The sequence below is a fragment of the Mytilus trossulus genome, chromosome 5, assembly GCF_036588685.1.
Source record: "Mytilus trossulus isolate FHL-02 chromosome 5, PNRI_Mtr1.1.1.hap1, whole genome shotgun sequence".
NCBI classification, from domain to species: Eukaryota; Metazoa; Mollusca; class Bivalvia; order Mytilida; family Mytilidae; genus Mytilus; species Mytilus trossulus.
The window spans coordinates 47,415,307-47,436,679 of NC_086377.1; the positions used below are offsets into that span (position 1 = coordinate 47,415,307).

The following is a 21,373-nucleotide window of genomic DNA, read 5'->3' on the forward strand; positions in this document are numbered from 1 at the left end:
AAATGACGGAATGACAGAATGACGAAATGACGGAATTACGGAATGATGGACAAGAATAAAATTATAAGACACCGACAACTTCGTTGCAGGGCAATACAAAGTAGCTCCATTGTATTTGGTATACATGTTCTCATTTTTGAATGCCGTAAATGATGTCCCTACTTTCTTTCATTTCAATAGGTTTTCAGAGAAAACACACAGATGTTTGGTAAGTATCAGGTTAGTACACTTTACTTTACTTACATTGCGATTATTGATAAAAGAACAATATTACATTACATTGAAATAAAAAAGATTATTTATACACGTTTATTCACTTTACATTTCTTGAATAATTGATTTAAATGTATTCCTGTTTTATAAAACATTATAGCTAGGTTAGTTCAATAACCGGCCGGTATTGTTGTATCTATGCTTTCTAATTTGCTGTTTCGGAAGTGTACATTTCAAATCTTTTTTACAACTTTATGAATATAAATTCTTGAATCATAGCACACACGCAGAATTTGCAGACATTTTCTATCGCATGATGTTGTTTCCGTTCTTACTTTTTCGAAATCTGTTAAACAAAGTACGAGTACAAAACTTGAAAATGTTCTTAAACATTGTTCTTACAATGATATCAATTCATATATATGACAACACTTTTTTCGCCTATTAACTGCTAAATTGAGATTAATTTGTGCGTCAACAAGGTATCCACCATTACACCATACAAAAAAAAAAGATTATGTAACTCTTCATCAGATACAAAAGGACACAGAAAGTTACAGCTTTAGGTCACCATACGGCCTTCTACAACGAGCAGGACATACACATACATTATGTGGCGTGGTTAAACGTGTTATACATGGGACAGTCGGTACAATAATGGTGTCTATTCTAAGTCACGTTAAGTTGCATTTAAGACAGACAGCTAGATACCATAAACATACTACGTATACACAAGCCAGAGTCTGAGCTTGATTTGCTATATGATATAAAAACTGAACTGACGAAAAAAGGTCATTTATTCAAAATCATGCATAAAATACAAAAAATACATTTTGCAAATAAAACATTTGACATAAAAGTTCATATTTAATATGAAATAATAATACATAATTACTTCGAAATTACATCAACTAATATCATGTCAATTGAATAAATGACAAAAAATAGCAAAGGAGGGGAGAAAAACCCGCCCCATAAATAAACATATTTACATATCTACTTCAAAAGATAATACAAAGGGCGGTATGTGGGTGGGAATTTTAAACAAATTGTTTGATAAGAATCACAAGTTATCACATCAAATGCTGATGATAAAAGGAAGTGATCACAATGCACTTACACGTGAACTCGTGCTGACCCGCAATGCCATTGACCAATAAGAAAGATGATATCCGGTCATGCATTGGTCATAAAAGAAATTTCTCTGCACGTGAAAACAAGTTATCTAATTTCAACAATTTATCGTTTAATTAAGTAGGACACTCTGACCCTTTGACCAGACTAGAGACATTATACATTTACAGTAATAATAGCTCACTCTTTTGTTTAAGTCGGTTAGTAATAACCAATTAAACAGAATTATCTTCTCTGCTGTCTTAAATTATTTTATTCCGCTTAATTTTCAATTAGCAAATAAAACTGGTTATTTCTCAATATTCAATTTTAAAAATTTAATCATAACTTAATATTTTCATTTATTCAGAAATTGCAGATTTCCATCTACAGAACATTCCAAGTGACTATCATTTGAAGAAACTGTCAAATCATATTGGAAATTGTCCACTGCAGTTGGGAATAGAACTAGGATTAAGCTTCACTGATGTAAAGCAGAGTTTGGTCAAATTTCAAAAAGATTTGCCTGGCTTGTTGGGAAACATTTTGGGGAAGTAGAAGAAACAATCGAAAGTCAAGACTATACATAGCCTGATGATGGCACTAGAGCGAGTCCAAGGAGGCGGAGAGAGATATTTACGTTATATATCTAAGCTACCATAAGCAAAGTACTAACAAATGTGCAGTATCATCCGAAGTCTACTTTGTAATTTGTAAATATCAATCATTATCTTAAATTGTTTGTAATGCATTTAAAACATTAAATGTGTTATGCATTTAAAAACATAAAATGTGTATTGCATTCCAAAAACATTAAATGTGTATTGCATTCAAAAACATTAAATGTGTATTGCATTCAAAAACATTAAATGTGTATTGCATTCAAAAACATTCAATGTGTATTGCATTTAGCGTATCTCCTAATGGTTGTCTTATGTTCATCTTTTGAAGTAATGCTTTTTCGGTGTCAAACTTGTGGATACAGGCACAAAAAATAAGGCTTTTTATAAATACAAGTACATGTGATATTTTAAAAAAGCTGTTCAAACAAAGAAGTTTCTAAGACAAACACTTTAACGATGTTCGGTGATTCTTATTAAAATCAGACACTTAACTCAGATACATATAAAAAGAAGGGGGATGAAGTATTAATTCCAATGAGACAAAAATGTGGACTTATTAGTAACGGAATATTTTTCAGACTCAATGTGTTGTATACTGTCATTCCTTTTACAAAGTTATTCCGATTCAGAAGATTTTTGAATGCCACTACAAATTATTAAATAAATCAGACATATAGTTGTAGTGTAGTTTGATTGTTATATTGACATTAAAGAAAAGGAATAATTAGTCGATTAAAAACAAGTAATGACGTAAGGTACCAGTCTATGTAGAACTAGTGGTGAAACTTTGTTAAACGACATCAGATAACAATGTCAATTATACAATCAGAATCAATTTCAAAATAATTTTTGTTTCTCTCTGGTTGGCGAACAATTTACAGATGAAAACATCGTTTGATGTCTGTATTGTCCATCATACACGATAATTACCAGGACAACACAATCGACATATAAAGGCAACAGTGGTATACCAGTGTTCAGAAGTCTTAAAATGATTGAGAGAAACAAACAAACAAACCCATGTTACAAACCAAAAATATATAACATTTGAAATATCTGTTATTATAGATGACTATGCGGTATGGGCTTTGTTCATTGTTGAAGGCCGTACTGTGACCTATAGTTGTTAATGTCTGTGTCATTTTGGTCTTTTGTGGATAGTCGTCACATTGGCAATCATACCACATCTTCTTTTTTATATGTTCACAGCTTTTGAAAAATGCAACAAAAGAAAACATCAAATTAATATTTTATTTTTGTTTTAAGAAAAAAACTTCAGGACTTAAAGTTGACTTATTGACGAACAACTTACATTTTGTTTTCATTTTGCATGGCGTAACACAGTTACATTTACTTTTGTAATGAATTTGGTAAAACAAATCCTCCAAAATAGGCGAGGCAGCTTCCTCAATTTTTTTTGCAACAATCTATTATAACAGACGAGTTAAAATTACAACAACTTTACATAGGAATGGTAAAATGTATGTTTAAATATAAACCGTTTTATCAATGCTACTAAGTAACTTTTTGATTGTTATGCATGGCTCTTTTTTATTTTATGTACTGGATTGAACATTTTGGTGTGTTTGTCGTTATCTTGTGTAATTATTAACTTTTCTTATCTTGAAAATATTTGTCTTCAAATGGTTTATACTTATATAAAACAGTCGACCAAGCTAATGTGTGTTTGTGCGGGTTTAATCATAATACAAGAGTGAATAAAACATGTAAAAGGATTTGTAGAATAAAAAGGTTAAATAATGTAATTTCTTTACGGATTTTTTTTTTTAATTTATGCTCCCTTCTATATAAGTTGATATTAATTTGAACGCAGTTTAAGCACTAATAAAATAAAATAATTACCTTAGACAGTCTTATTTCATATCAATGTAGTAATTAATACTGCACCATTTTTCGAATGTTAGTTTTCTTTTGTTCTCTTTCTGAATCAAACTATCATCAATCACCAACATTTTGCATATTGGATTTTAAACCCTCCCATGAAGTTTTTGTGTCATTGGCTAACGCAAGTTGATATAAGTATCTTCGACTGCAAAGATATTTTAAATCTATTTGACTTTGTCAATAATGATAATTTATAAAAGAGGAAGATCTAAATTGATACGTAATCGTTCAATCGTATCTTAGATTATTAGCAGATTATATGTTTCTTTGTCCAGTAATGTGTTTTGGGATATCTCTTAGGTATTTTTCATCTTTTATTATCAATACAGCGTAAACACAGACATTACATCATTGCTTAAAATGTTGTTGTAAATTATCAAGATATGTCTATTAAAAGAAACACATGTCATCAGTTAAATCCTTCCAACGGTTACAGTTATGACGAGAGTTCAGAATTTAGATCATTGATAAGGTATTTGTATATTCAACTATCTATGTCAGATAATATACATTGACAGGTCAGTAGAGTGTTAAAATTATGTCATCGAATATTATCATACTATTTAACTAATTAACACATTTACGAAATAAACGAACACGTGTAAAGTAAATTACTACCATTTTATGGGAAAAACCAATATCTTGCCTCTACAACCTAGTTGTAAAAACATTATAATACAATCTCAAAGGACTATATCTACATTACTTTTAGGGATTTCTTTTTTTATGTTCAGCTTATTCCAGTTTTTCCAATTTGTATTTATCTTTGGGTCTTAAATTGATTAAGACTCCAGCATCTTTACCAGATTTTTATTATACAAATGCAAATATGATGCGATTACAACGCATGATTAAGATTGGTGTAGCTATAGGCAGTCCGTATTCAGAATATAAAGTTAATTAAACAATATTACAGTTCCAATAATCATAAACTGTACAAACATAGCTACATATCAACAAAGGTAATCAACTTTTGAAATCATTGAATTCATCAGCAGATTAAAAAAAAAATACAATCAGGCAATACAATGTATCTATTGAAATAAATGAATTTGACGTGAACACCACTTATTTTGACGTTTTAATAACTACTCGACCCATTCTCAATAGATTCAAATGGACATTCCTTAATTGACTTTATCTATCAAAACATTATAGTGGTTTCTTTTATTCTATGTTTTACTGTTTCTGCATTGTTATCATAGTTTACCCAAGACAAGGTTGAAGTGTTTCGCTTCACAAAGAACAACAATGTCGTATTGCATAATGTGGATTCATTATAATTCATTTGTTACCAATTTCCCTGGATTTCGTGGGTATAGGAGAACCGCGAATTAAAATGTTTAGCGAATAAAATTTCTTAAACAAATACATGAAGACTTTGCAAAAACCACGAAATTAAATATTCACGAAAGTTCAAGTCTATCTCAATCCATGAAAATTGGTATCAAAGTCATATATGACCACCAGTATCCACACTTAATTGAGCCTAGTGATAATTTCTCATAACAAAAAAAATAAGGATCTGGCCAACAATAAAACAAAGTGTGAAAAAAGATACATGGAACATTGTTCCCACTACTGAATGTAAATAAAACGAAGATACGGTGTATGAATATATAAATCTTATTTAAAATACCGGGCTAATAAATTGTTGCACCGGGTGAGGGTCTTCGATCTTTCAAAAGTACCAAATTTTACTTAAGTTTTATGAATATTCCAATTTGAGATTGCATGCCGAAAAGATAGAATGCTGGTGATTCACTTCTTATGTCTCCTGCCTGCAATTGTGGGTGCACTCGATTTCATACCCATGGTTCAGGTGACGAATACTGGTGATGGAGGATTCAATGGACACTTCATTTTCAACCTGACAGAAGATTTAATTGGATGGAAAATTCAAATAGATTTTTCCACGGCAGTCACGGGATTAACGGTATGACGATATTTGGTTTTCATTTTTATGTTGAATTGCATTTTTTCCCGCTTGATTCACATACACATTTTATAATACAAATAAGTGAAAAATTACTAGAAATGAATAATGAAGTGTTGGAAAAAAGAGAGAGATGATATATGAAATATATTCAAACTTATACGTCGATGACTTGCTGACAACTACAAAGCAAACAAACGGAAAACGACAACATAGCAAACATAAACAGCAAATGTCTGGGATTTAGTAACCATTGATGATCTCATCTACTCTGGGGGTGAATGCAGATCATGTTCAACCTGTGATAACGAATGTGACGATGACACAATCGACGTTGGCTTTGTATCCATATGTGATCTTCCAAACTAAGTATTTATTTGTAAGAACCACAAAACCGTCGTACAAGTCAAATTATTATGAATTTCAAACCCTAAATGAACCTTCTGATTAATTTTGCATACCCTGTAATTCCTTATTTAAACATTGATATTATGTTGAAAGCATTTCTTAGTTGATGGACTGTTAATCAGTCCGATTTAAGATTTTCTGTATTACCATTAAATACATACTCAAATCAATCCTTATATGGGTTTACTTTCTTAACAATGATTTCATGTCAGTCCTCTTCTAGTCGTTAACTTTTCTACATTTTAGTCGCCAATCGGTTTAGAATATGTAAAAGATTCCAGCAATGAAACAGTCCATTATCTCGTTAACAAAGACCACACCGGCATTCAGACGACCAATCCCCAGTTCGATGTTATGGTACAAGGAATAACAAAGGACGCGAATGTTCCCTCTGCACAGGCGTATTTGCAAAACATGGGACATGACAATTTTAAACCACCAATACCCTCGAATAGTAAGTAACCGCTTCAGAATTAATACTACCGGAATATAACTGTCCTTTATGAAAATCTAAAGGATTCCATTGATCTGGTTTACATTACCTTAGAGTGGTTTATTTACAACCACTGGGTCAATGCCATTGCTGGTGGAAATTTATTTCTCCAAGGGTATCACAAGCCCAGTAGTCAGCAATGTTGTGCTGACATGAATTGTCATTGATATGTTTATATTTATAAATTAACTGTTAACATTTTTTTTAATTGTTTGAAATACTCAGGCTTTTCTACCCCAGGCATATATTACCGTAGCTGTATTTGGCCAAACTTTAAAAAAAATTGGTCCTCAATGTTCTTCAACTTCGTACTCTATTTGGCCTTTTTTAATTCGAGCGTCACTAATGAGTCTTTTCTAGACAAAACGTGCCTCTGGCGTATATACTAGGCATAGTCAAAAATATCTTTGGATCGATATATACGATGTTGTTTGATATTTTCCGTCGTCATTATGAAAAAGAGCTGTTGATATCAGCCAATGTGACATTACGATAGTTGTTCAAGAACGATATGGTGATTGTCTGAAAAATCGAAAAAGCAGATGTTGCATTGATTCTAAACAAATTCCGTTTTAATTAATTAACTTGAAATTATATTTGTAGCCGATGGTACAAAATACGATTACGATGAAGTCCTAATGAAGTCTATCATGTTCTATCTCGCTCAACGGTCGGGCAAACTTCCTGCTAATAATTCAATACCATGGAGAGAAGACTCAGCACTAAATGACAGAGGACAGAATGGAGAGGATTTAACAGGCGGGTGGTATGATGGTATGTTCAATTTTGGCACTTAAACAAAATCACGTAAAAGATCACACATACTGAACTCCGTGGAAAAATCAAAACGACCGCTCCCTAAACAAATAGCAAACTAAAATATCAAATCACATCAAACGAATGGAAAGCAACTGTCATAGTCTTAACTGAGTACATGTATTCTATTTTGTAGACAATTGGTGGTTTCAAAGCCAGCTGATTATTTCACTAATCACATTCGCATAAAATTCCATTATATTGACAACGATGTGTAAACAAAACAAACAGACATAATAGTTAAACATGTAATAAATAGAGGAACAGCAGTCAACAATGTGTAATAATTTCTATCACTATAAAACAATCAACCATAAAAACACAAATGTGTATAAACAAAGCAAATAAGCAAAAAAATGACAATGAGACAAAATTGAAAATAGCACAATAACACAATGACAGGATGTACTAGTACCGAGCCATGACAAATAGATTTACCCAACTAATCATTGCTTCCTCAAGTTCGACTTCTTAGGTCTGGTTGTGTGTACATGTGTATCAGTTTTCCACAGAATGACCTTCAATCATTTTTGTTCAAAGTGGGGAGTTAGCTTCGATGAGGGATGTACATGTACACATTCACAGCCCCTTTCGTACAGAACTTGGAGGTTACATTTGATGCCTCGAAAAGAGACAAATAATACCAACTAACAACGTTGTAATATGAATTCCTGGAATATAGTACTAGTTTTAACCCTTTCACAAATGATATCGGATATGTTCCTTACGTCGTAACTACAAATGGAATGAAATGGCCAAATGAATTAGACTATTTACCGGATTTGTAATCACAGAAGCAACACGACGGGTGCCTCATGTGGAACAGGATCTGCTTTCCCTTCCGGAGCACCTGAGATCACCCCTAGTTTTTGGTGGGGTTCGTGTTGTTTATTCTTTAGTTTTCTATGTTGTGTCATGTGTACTATTGTTTTTCTGTTTGTCTTTTTTTCATTTTTAGCCATGGCGTTGTCAGTTTGTTTTAGATTTACGAGTTTGACTGTCCCTTTGGTATCTTTCGTCCCTCTTTTAAAATACAAATACATGTAAATTTCTTTTCATAATGGATCTTATTGCAGCTGGTGATCATGTCAAATTTGGACTTCCACAAGCAAGTGCTGTGACTTTGTTAACCTGGGGTCTCCTTCAATACAAAGATGCATACAATGCCAGCGGACAATTGGATGAAATGTACGACTGTATTCGTTGGTCGCTAGAATGGTTACTCAAATGTCATACTGGAAAAAATGAACTTTATATTCAGGTTTGTTTAATAACATAAACAGGTTATGCAAAGTTATGTATACTGAAACTTTGAAATCCTTGTAATAAACATTGTTCCTTGTACGTCTGTAAAGACGGAGGATTTTCGGATTGTCAGTTGGTCAACATTCCCAGAAACACAAGTTAAAAAATATTTTACTAAAACAAAACTAAACAAAGTTAAACAAAACTTAAAACAATTATAACATGCAAATGAATACAAATAAACAAAATAAACAACTGAAATGTTAATTAGTATAAATTGAAACTAGCAAGAGAAATGTTTCATCACATCTGCTACCGTACACTCTGTTTGTGGTCAAAATCTAGGAGGTTGCGTGGAACATCAAAGATTTAAAATTAAGTTATTCTAAACTTTCACTATTTAATATTGACTTGTGTACACTTTTAACATCAGTAAGATGTATGACGCACTATATATTCACTTACGAAACATTTCACTAATTAAATATCTTTCAAATCGATATGCCACTTCCGGTAAAACTAACACCAAATTCCGGTGAAATAAACCAGTTTCTATAAAAGCAAATACGTAATTTCTGCCACATAACATAACATATATATATTGGCCGTTGTCTGATACGTGAAACTAAACCTTCTTACTCGTATTTTGGGAGAATCTGTGTCAACAACTGGAACGTACGTTGTATGATCATTTAAACGCTTCCACTCCAAAACAGAGCTTTAAAACTGCATGGACCACCCCTGGAACTAAATAAATTCATAATCAAATGAAATTAAGATTTCAAACCATAAATCGACCGCCACGTGAATGAATAGTCTCCGGGTCTGTTTGATACGTCAAAGTGGCAAGTAAATGATAACACTTTCAAAAATATAAATAAATGTTCTTATCTGAGCTAATTCGTTATATTGTCCTGTGAATATTCATGTCCTCAACAAACAATTCTGAGGTATCACAAAATATAAGTGGACTGCAGCAGACAAAACGTCTGGTCACATCAAAATCTAGGTGTGCTCTGCCTAACCGCTTTACCTATATAACAAACCATGTGCTACTAGTCACATGATTTTTACCTGCCGCGTAAATCAATTAGCGGGGTGTTAATCAGTATGCAATTTTAACATACATTTGATCCAGTTGGAGAGAGAGAGGGAGTTTTGACAAAATCAAACACTAACAGATTTCATTTACAGTGATGGTAAATTAACAAATGTTCTTTTTTAAAGGTAGGAGATGGTAACCTTGATCACTCTTTCTGGGGAAGACCAGAGGACATGACGATGGATAGACCATCATTTAAAGTGACATCTGATAAACCAGGAAGTGACGTAGCTGGGGAATACGCGGCCGCAATGGCTGTTGCATCGATTGTTTTTAAAGACAAAGGTTGTACATTCTACATCAATTTATTATTTAAACAAAAGTTGGATACTTTTGAATATTTTTCACCTACTTTAACATTTAACTTGTTATATATGACACCTGGCGACAAGACATTGTTGAAACAAAGCCTTCGCTCATATCTTAATATTAATGAAATACTGTCAGAATGAAGCTATATTTTCATTCTTTAAAAGTATTTCATTCAATCCAAGATTCAGTTTACCCTAAAATAATAAGGTACGTTTCAATACAAATATAGTTAAGAAATGTGGACTTTCTAATAATAAAAAGATCGCAAGACAAAAAAGTTTTGGCAGTGTAGTATTTTGGTCAGCCAAGAATTTGTTGACCTTACACACATTCGAAATTATAGACAATGGTCATCTCATATTGTAGAAAGTGAGTCGTAAAATCATAAGTCACACTTTGTGACATATGATATACTTTATTCCGTAAGTAAATACAGCTCATAGGATTGAGACTGGTATAAATAAACATCAAATCAAATATAAATGAAATACTTATTTCGATATTATTTTAGTCAATAAACATTGCTACAATTTTAATTGACTGTGTTTAGTCCTCTTCATTGTTTGTATCGTTTACCTATTACGTGTGCAAAGAATCTAGCTTATAAATGTAAAGCGTTTATTAAGTTATACATACAGAAATCAAGTGGTTTTACATCTAGATTTGTCGTCGACTTTATAATTTATTTTTGGTTTTTGATTTGTTTGCACTCGAACGACGATGATAAACGAGTCTTACATCCGAAGGCACCCTTCAGCTGGCCCTTAAGCAAATATATACTAGTTCAGTGATAATGAACGCCATATTAATTTCTAATTTGTATGCAAGAAACTAAAATTAAAATAATACAAGACTAACAAAGGCCAGAGGCTCCTGACTTGGGACAGGCGCAAAAATGCGGCGGGGTTAAACATGTTTATGAGTTCTCAACCCTCCACCTATACCAATAGCCAATGTAGAAAAGTAAACGCATAACTATAAGCACATTTAAAATAAAATTCAAGAAAGAAGTCAATGTATGATGTCAGAAGATGTAACTAAAGATAATAAACAAAATGACAATAATGCATAAATAACAACAGTTCACTGATAAGCCTTTTTATTAATTTTTTAACAGAGTTATTAAAATGATTACCAAAGGTTCAACCCACCATTGTGTTCCTTACAAAATGTCCTGTACCAAGTCAGGAATATGGTCGTCATTGTGTGTGTTACATTTTAACGTTGTGTTTCTTTTGTGTCGTATGTTTTCTCTTATATTTGAGTGTGAATTATCATTGTTATAAGACATGTCACGGTACTTTTCTATCCAAAATTCATGTATTTAGTTGTGATGTTATATTTGTTATTCGCATCAGATTTTGTCAAATACTTAGTTCGTTTTTGTGGGTGTTACGATTTAATTTGTGTTGTCATTTTCGTGTATCCGGATTTGTTGTTTATCTTTTGATCTTACGAATGTTTTAACCCAAGTAAAGCTAGCAAAAATGTATGTTTTGTGGTTGTCTTATAATTTACAGAAATTCCAATATACATCGTCTAAAGTCCCCAACGAGGATGAATATGATAGACTAAAATTATTCATACAAAAATCAATTGCCTTTAGATCAAGATTCCCAAGGGACAGTTTGGAAAATAGTACAGTCGGCGCTTAATCTTTTTAATTTAGTCATCAATTTATCGTCTAAATTATTATTTAAAAATGGTGTGCTATCTTAAATCTCGAAATACCTCTTCGCAGAATACACATAAAAAACCATGATGTGATATCTATGTCATTACAAATATATCCCCTTTTTCAGATCCAGCGTTTTCTATCAAGCTTTTGAATCACTCAAAAGAGATTTATACTTTTGGAAAGACTTATCCAGGATTATTCAGGGATAGTGTTAAAGGAGCCGGTTATGGGTATTACACTTTTCATATCGATACTTTCTGGATTGAGTCCTTTTGATTTTTGTGCTTCTGAGAAGTGCTTTTCATCTTATTGTTTTCTAGTATAAATATGTTCAACCCTCCACTCTCAAAGTCGATGTCATGATACAATAACATGATGAAGTATTTGTTTGTTTAGATTATGTATTTAAACATTTCTATTTATGAACTACTTTAGATTTATATTTTATGGACCCAAAACAAGGAGATTAACGCCTCTTAACTTATTATTATTCTTTAAAAAAAAACAACAGTAAACACGAATGGTCCTACAATTTGACTACTGTTTATTAGAAGAAGGTTAAAATTAGTAAACACTTAATTTTCCGATCCGCTTTGCTGATTAAGGATGTTCGCTTCTCTGCTTCAAAATAACAAGATGTTTTTATAGAGACTGCCATAAACTGAAAGCATATATATAAAGGATTTGAGAAAGCAGAAAAGAATAAATTGTGCTTGTTTTTGAGATTTAAGCTATTAACAAATTTGGCGGGAAATATTGTTCTTCTTTAAAACAAATTATAAAAAATAAACTAGGATTTTTAAACATTTTCAAATATGTCCTTTTAGACCATGTATAATTAAATCATAAAACAAAATTTAGTTTTTTTTTAATAATCTACACTCGATTCACAAAAGCAGAGAATTCCGTATTGATGACATAACCACATAAAAAATGAAGTGTTATATATTCATGAGTCAGAACATAATTAGTACAAGAAGCCATGTTGATTATATCAACTTCTTTGTTTCCAGAACAAGCGACTATAAAGATGAAATGGCTGTAGGAGCAGGAATGTTATATTTAGCAACAAATAACTCCAAATATTTGACAGACGCAGAATCTTTTCATCAACACGGAAATCAGTGGGGACAATCATGGGAAAACAAGTACACGGCATCAATGGTAGGTATTTACATTTACCGATACCAATTTTACGTCATCATTAACTGGACTGATTGATCGCTACTTGCATAACACACCTTTCAAATGTGTGTTGTTGAATCAGGACGCGAAGACTTGGCCGTTGATAGCAGATCTCTGAAAATTCTGCGTAATGATTTACACATTTTGATGATTTGGGACGATTTACAGGTTGGATCAATGTATTCTGTTGCAGTCTACGTTGTCTTTATATGTTATTCGGGTATTTGTTTTTTTCGGTTTGATTTGCATTGACATCTCTTATTCTAACCACCACATGTAATGGGTTCGATTTATTTTCCGGTAATATTTAAAAGTTATCAAATACCAACTGGTATAATGTCGATGAAAACAGTTGGTGTTCATGTTCAGCGCAGTGTTCAATACCTTTCTCTGTTATGAGTTCATAAATATGTACGTTGCATTGATAACCACGTTTGTCTCTCCCGACCTTAATACATTATATATGTACGTATCTTATGTATGTTAAACTCTCTTTGGAAATGAGATATATTTTTGTTGCGACCGTGTAATTTGTTCGTTGCTCAATGTGCAACTACAACATTTTCATAGTTATGACTTAATACTTAATGTTATTTCTTCGGGGAATGATTGATTTTTCTTGGTCGGATGCCCAAATTGAATTTGCTGTAAAACTTATTCTGATAATAGATCCTTTTTATATTAAACAAAACTTGTATCAAAGTTTGGCCGTCATTATTAGAAGTCAAATGTGTATGATTTTAAAAGAAATGATAGTATGAAACCCTGCAACATGTCGACACCAGACAAGTACCTCTTGCTCAAACTGTGTCAATCGAAATCTATATGTTGTTTTGGTGACAGAAAAACAATGAGAGTTGTTTTGTCCTTTTTTAAGGTTTTACTATACCAGATCACCAAAAAGGATGTTTACAAGCACGACGTTGAAACTACTTTTGGAAATTGGTTACCAGGGGCAACAGGTCCAAGTGCAGTTCCGTACACACCAAAAGGCCTCGCATATCGTACAAAATGGTGTTCTCTCAGACATGCAGGTAAATATAAAAAAAAAATGGGACAACGCAAATATTAAATGATTCAAAAGACTCATAAAAGTCCACACGAATTATGTTGCTAAAGACGGATGTATATTTAATATTTCAAGCTCAATATCGAACCGAGTCTTAGAATTATTTGAAACCTAATTTTTGTTTACAAATCTTATTTATTATTTGTTACATGGCTTGGGGAGAACGATTGACAGCTTGATGCAAACAATTTCTTGAACATCATTATTCACCAATTCACCAATGTCACATCAAAGCTTGTTTGTCGAAAACAAACTAACAAAAAATAAAAACACTAAAAAATGCTTAACAGGATTGTAATTTCTGATTTTATTGCGTGCATTCATTATTCCGATTTTGTCATTTTCGACTGAAATGCGATTTTTATCTTTGCGATATTGAGAAAAATCATGTCTAAATGATTTTAAATTTGAAAAAATGCGAGTTTAAGTTATTCCGATTATAACCCTGTCACATTTTTTGCTTTCATTTCAGATTGTATAGTATTTAAAACACATCATATGAGATATATACAGTACCTTTGTTGTTTCAATTGTTAATATACGAATATTTTTAACCCATAATAATAAAATTTAAGAAAAATAAAGAACTCACTAACGACATTGGATTAACGTTCAAAATATGTATATACATTTCCCAAAAAACTTCTCTTCCTTTTAGCAAATCAAGCTTTTCTTGCACTTATTGCTGCAGAAGCTGGGATTCATCCCGCAGAATATCGCAATTGGGCTGAAAGTCAAATCGGCTATATCCTAGGAGATACTGGAAGGAGCTATGTCGTAGGATTTGGTGTCAACCCACCAACACACGAACATCATAGAGCAGCGTGAGTATTTATTGAATCTATTTCAGCGTATGAATCGTTAAAAAAAAAGATTTTCTGCTTATAAGCGTCTATTTTATAAACGTCACTGATGAGTCTTTTGTAGACGAAACGCGCGTCTGGTGTATATACAAAATTTATTCCTAGGTATCTATGATGAGTTTATCATGTTATCGTCTATTAGTTCACTGTTTACGCCGATTTTACGTGCATGCAATGTGATTAAAAGGTCATCCACAAGTGTTATCTATATTACATAAAAACATCAAAGTTCTGACTGCATATTACATGTTTGAAGTATTCAAAATTTCTTACCAAATGTTGAACACATATTGGACCACCTGTTCCCGAATGACTAAATCAATATTAGCCTCAATATTAGCCACTTTCTCATTGTTTTACAATTTTCCTCTAAATGAAATACAGCCTTATACAACGGGATTTAGTTATTATTGGAGGCCTTAAGGTTTTAAATAGTTATCAATTTCTCTGTTGTTCAGTCTCTTGTCAAGAGTTGTTTCATTGGCAATCATACCACACCTTTTGTTATCTAGTTAGAAAACAGGAATTCGGTCTTCACTTAACACTCACTTAAAATAATTTATTATCTTTCTAAATGCTTTTTTTTAATTTTATTCTCGACCTTTGTTGAAATTTTGGTCCTTAGTAATTTCAGTAATGGTCTTTTACATGTGAATGTATCCCTTCTAAAACCCAATAGTTCATGCCTCGAGTTTTGATAATTTTTACGATCTTTATTTTATTTTATTTTTACTCAAACTGGAAATATCTTTGTTTTTTCTCTTTTTTTGTCCGTAAGCATGAATACATGTATTGGTTTTCATATTTTGGGATTTTAAGAGTTACTATTAGCTTGATTTTAAACAAAAACATCAGACGCCTAAACTTTCCTTATTCTGGGATAAGTTTGTAACAGCTAAAAAAAGAAGAACGAACGTTTCAAACATTTTTAAAACGATTATAAATCGTGAGATCGATTCAAACGAAAAGAAACCTCTAACGAACTGAATAAAAAGTACCGACATGACAGCAATCGTAGATAAAGAAATTTAGCTTTGAGTAATCACAACCTCATACAACAATTTGTATATTCGAGACAAAGTGTTGGTCAGCTCACGTCCAATAAATTGAGTGTCTTTTGCTGGCATTATATTTTTACCAGAAACGTTAATTATTTTATCTTATGCAAGGAAGAAATACGAGAGGATATCAACACCAAAAGAGCAATCAAACTCAAAACCTGTCAATTAACAGACAATAAATTACCCTGAAAGACAAAAACCAAATCAATTGTCACAATGATATGCAATAAATTGTTTGTTTGGGCAAATCCAACTGGATCAGCCAAAAGAAAGGGGGGTGTCATATCTGGTGTACCGAAGGCTTTGAAGTTCGTGCTCTTACTGTGATAACTAAAATTAATTTCATGTAAAATAATTGTAAATTGAAGTACGTGATCAAAGGCATCAAACATCAAACTAATACGAAAGTACGTGTTTAGGTCATGTCCAGTTATTCCAGCTTCTTGTTCACATGATTTCCTTGATATGAAGTATCCGAATCCACATATATTGTACGGTGCATTAGTAGGAGGTCCTGGACAAAATGACGAATACGATGATGTACGGACAGATTACGTTCGCAACGAGGTGGCACTTGATTATAATGCTGGTTTCCAAGGAGCAGTGGCAGGTAATATAATTACTGTCTCAAAGTATTATTTTCTTATTTTTGTTCGATTTGTATTTTTAGTGTACACAACCGTGTTATGAAAGGTCTGTGTTTTGATTACAAGATACCAAATGGTAACGACGTTCTCAAATATTGGTCACAGATTTGTACTCAGAGATGAGCTTATCTCCTACCTCTTAGTCAGCTTAAAAAGGCCATGAAACAACAAATGTAAAAAAAAAATGCAACTGACCCAACTACCGACCTGATTTATGTAAAACAAACCACAATAAACAACAATAAACAAAATATGACCGCTGAATAACAGGCTCTTGACTGAGGACAGGCATATACAGGATGTGGTGGGGTAAAACATTTTGGCGAATGACCAACACTTCCCCTTCCCAAGCAGAGTAGTATAACAGTATAGCATATTAACAAACTATTAAAATCTTTTGAAAAAGGCTTACCTCGTCAGATATATATAAAACAGAAAATCAAATAACTAAACACACATCCTGGACGTGACTTGATATTTATAAATCCGCACAACAATAAAAGGAAGTAAGTACAGATATGAGAGTAATCGTAGTTACTTATAGCTAGCTAGTTCAAAGACAATAAAAACTTATGTACCTTATGTTTGTTCAGAGTAAAAATTTCTCTCAATCTAATAAATGTGTCAAACTGTTTGCGTTCAGCCTAAAAAAAACATTTTAGTAGATGTGCACGTTCTGTCACATTTCTGTGTTTACTATAAAATCGTTATCGTCTTATAAAGTCATCTGGATAAGTCTCCTAATAAACACCAGGACAATTGAATTGATATGTGTAATACTGGTTACCTGTTCTCTCTTTTATGATCTTTTTCAGTATGTCACATACATTTTAGATCACTTAATGCGCTAAGTCAAGTTTTCGAAAACTATATGGAATATAAGATTATATGGAATATAAGCATGTTAAAATACTAAAACAAATAAACGAAACAGGATACACATACTAGTAATCAAAACCAGAAACATTACAGAAAATAAGTTTACAAAAGAGTAATAAACAGAAAATCGAACTTTCCGGTATCAAATAAACAAAAAGTACTTGTAATGCATTACAATCATTAACAGAGAAATAAAACTAACAGAAAATTCCTAAGATGGAAGTCCAAAATAGCTATAATATTTCACTTGATAATAACATGATCAATGCTTCATATACTACTCTCATTGGTGATTAACTTTTGTTATATTAATGGTATTCCGTATAGTTAATGACATTATAAACAGGGCCTTGTGTATCTCTGGGAAATATAAAACTGTAAAATGCATCGTCCATTTTCGAATAATCGAAAGAAAGTTTGAACACTTTAACTCCAATTTAGACCAGAAACATGAAAACAACTGCATTTAGCACATCAAGACGAAAATCATCTGTATTGTTATTATACTATATTTCATGTGTGAAAGTGCTCAACTTTCAAAACTATGATGATAGACTAATTAAATTCGTTTTTCTTTGAAGGTCTTAAGTCATTACACCTACGACATATTCTACACTAAAATATGTATTTGTTTCAAAATAAAAATAAAAATATTCACCACTTGTTTTTTTATATGTTAATAAACGTTAATAGAAAACAAACTAGGTAAAAATCAATGCAGCAAACGAAAATGAAACCAAGAGGTCGATATTCAACCGTTAATGGTGGTAATATGTCTCGACTATATCTCTTTAGTTAATACCGCGAATTCCACATGTGTTCCTAATGATACACACTATTACTGACGGTCAATTCGAAATTATTTGGCATGAATAAACGAACATACTAGAGCTTCTTATAAATCATGAAAACAATATGATATTGTATTCAGGTTTTTATCTGTAATATGTGAGTTTTAAAGACAACATTAGGGTCTTGACACTTTTATCAAATCTTTAAACCCAGGTGAAAATATCCATATTTACATATAACTTAAGTCAAGTGTACTCGGTTACATTCTTTGAGATGATTGATATTGAATATTGGTCATGACCAACGTTCAAAATGTGGATCACTGATAAAGTATTAGATTATTGAGAATGGAAATGAGGAATTTGTCAAAGAGACAACAACCCGACCATAGAGAAGACAACAGCCGAAGTCAGTTTGTGGAATATCCTTTGATAGGAAGTATTTTGTTCAAAGATAAGGTGCCGCATATTATTATGAAACCTTTTTTTCTATTTAACATCTGTCCAGTGTCAAAATATCTCGCATCTCACACAGGACAATAACAAAAAAAAAATCAGCAGATTTTCCAAATATATAGGTATCACATATTATTTAATGATGATCTCTCCAGACAAAGGGAAGACATTTTGCCATGTCAAATGATATCTACACACACTTCTCTATTGCGAATCTAGATCAGATACCTTTATAGGCAAGTCTAAAGTAAAAGGGAACTTGCAATGCAATGCACTGTGTAAGGGAAAGTGTAATGCTCCCTTTACGTTTTTTTTGCAAGGCCGAATTTCCTTCCCATAAACATATCGGTCGATCTTACTTAGAGAACGGGACATTCGCCTAGCGACTCGCAATTATTTAATTTATCAAAATTGTGTCACCATTTTTTCGCACGTGCCACTAGATTAAATGCGGTTACATTATGCTTTTTGCTTCAAAAGATCATTAGTACAAAAGAGAACGATAACTAACATCTATTATTTTAGTAGTTATATCAAATTATTTCATATATTTGGAAATTGATGTAATTCCAATAAATTCATTTGAAATTACTTTGCAAACCTAGCTTTGCCAAACGTCATACATTGAAATACACCAGTGTGAAAATATAATTATGATTGTGATTTGTATGTCCTTATTTGTTTCTTTGTGTTAATTGTATAAAAGTAGCCAATGTCGTTTAACTATACATCTTTGTAAATATCATGACATGATGACAATGATAAATAATTTTTCCACGTCCCGACATAATTCTCCATTGCATATCAAGAGAGGAGAAAGAAAGACTACAACAGAATATGACAGGAATCAACAACGAAGGAATACAAAAATATAAACATCAAATCGTGTGATCAAACTCAAATCAATGTAAAAGAGATGGCATGAATCTGTTATCATTAACAATATATCTGTTGTTTTTCTTCATCCTCTACTTTTTCAGTATAGTGTAGTAATATTTATTTTGTTTATCTTATATAATGCATCATTGTATGCTCATATTTAATTATGTTGATGCATAATATAATGTTTTTGGAGAAGACTTTATAAATAAACTCATCAAATATACCAAGACAACATTTTGTACATACGCCAGACGCGCGTTTCGTCTACAAAAGACTCATTAGTGACGCTCCAATTCTAAAAGTTAAAAGGGCCAAATAAAGTACGAAGTTGAAGAGCATTGTTTTAATTGTGTCTGATAGTGTATGCTTTGAGCAACTAAAACATGTTTAAACTAAACTGTAATCAAATGTATGACCTATCTGGGAAGAATACATTATGTCCACAACCGTCAAAACAGCACTTCTGTACACCTTAAGAATCGCTTCAACGTTTCATTGCTCACCACACGCACCGCCGGTACCAGGTGGAATAATAGGACAGGCACCAGGCTTTAGATTGACTAAGTTGGATTTGTTTAAGATATATATTTTAAAGATTAACTAAGATAACAGTTGGGGTGAGATTATTGGCTCATTGCCAAATTACAATCGATCATCAAAAGTGTCAAAAACATCATATTAATTAAAAGTGTATACCCTTGTTAATTCTAACAAACTATTTGTTTATCATTTTTGGTAATTGAATATTTTTCTTTACATCTCCTTTTTAATAAATCTTTATATATACTTCGAAAAAAAGCATACAGTTAATTATAAAACAGAACTATGTGCCTGACCGAGAAAAAAAGCCAGTCATGGTCACCACCATCTGAACACCTGGGCAGCGCTTTCTATTTATAGGTTAGACAATACTTGGTCATGTTTTATGAAGATTTAAGCCCAAGGCGAAGCCGAGGGCTTAAATCTTCATAAAACATGACCAAGTATTGTCTGACCAATTTAGAACATAATCACACTTTCGAGTGACCTTACAAAATAAGCCTTTCCCATTGTTATATTCAAACCTTTAAAAGAGTTCACATTTTATAATGAACCAAAACATAGGTAATCATCATTTCAATGGATGGAATGAAATAGCACTATTGTTATTTGGATGGAGAGTTGTCTCATTGGCACTCACACCACATCTTCATATATCTATCTACTGACGTTGTTTGTGAGGACTGAACGGATAAATTGTTTTTCTTCTGCTTCAGGTAGAATTAAATACTAATGTCTTTAGATTTTTTTATTTTAAAAAGCAGCACAATGTTATATAAATCATCTTTTTGAAATTTGATTTTTTTTATAAAGATTAAACTTTTTATAAGCATTTAAATTTAGACCATTCAACGTTAAATGCTTATTTTTTGTTGATAACTTTTTATGTATTGTGTTTCTCCGTAAAACAATCTTTGCTCTATATATCAGCAGCCTGAAATTGTTTTCTTGAAAGAAAAAAAATATCCCTCAAATGCCCAGTTTATAATAAATAAATATAATTTTACCTTACATCCTTATCCCCATTGTTTTTGTTTATTCTATATATGTGTACCATTAGAACATTTATGAAAATTTGCAAAATTCAAAATAATTTGTTTTCATTTTTGATCTTTCATCTTAAATCAGTAAGCTCTTTTCCAAGGGAAAATGCCTC

The 21,373-nt window shown here is 32.0% G+C and overlaps 1 protein-coding gene across 1 annotated transcript; it reads left to right on the forward strand.

Moving 5' to 3' along the window:
- Positions 1–7,143: 7,143 nt before the first annotated feature.
- Positions 7,144–18,167, forward strand: LOC134718021 (endoglucanase F-like). Its single transcript, XM_063580521.1, has 10 exons — positions 7,144–7,156; positions 7,295–7,465; positions 8,584–8,768; positions 9,980–10,139; positions 11,969–12,074; positions 12,858–13,008; positions 13,907–14,063; positions 14,757–14,922; positions 16,442–16,632; positions 18,130–18,167. The coding sequence occupies exons 1-10, from the start codon at positions 7,144–7,146 to the stop codon at positions 18,165–18,167; spliced, it is 1,338 nt and encodes a 445-aa protein (XP_063436591.1).
- Positions 18,168–21,373: the final 3,206 nt, after the last annotated feature.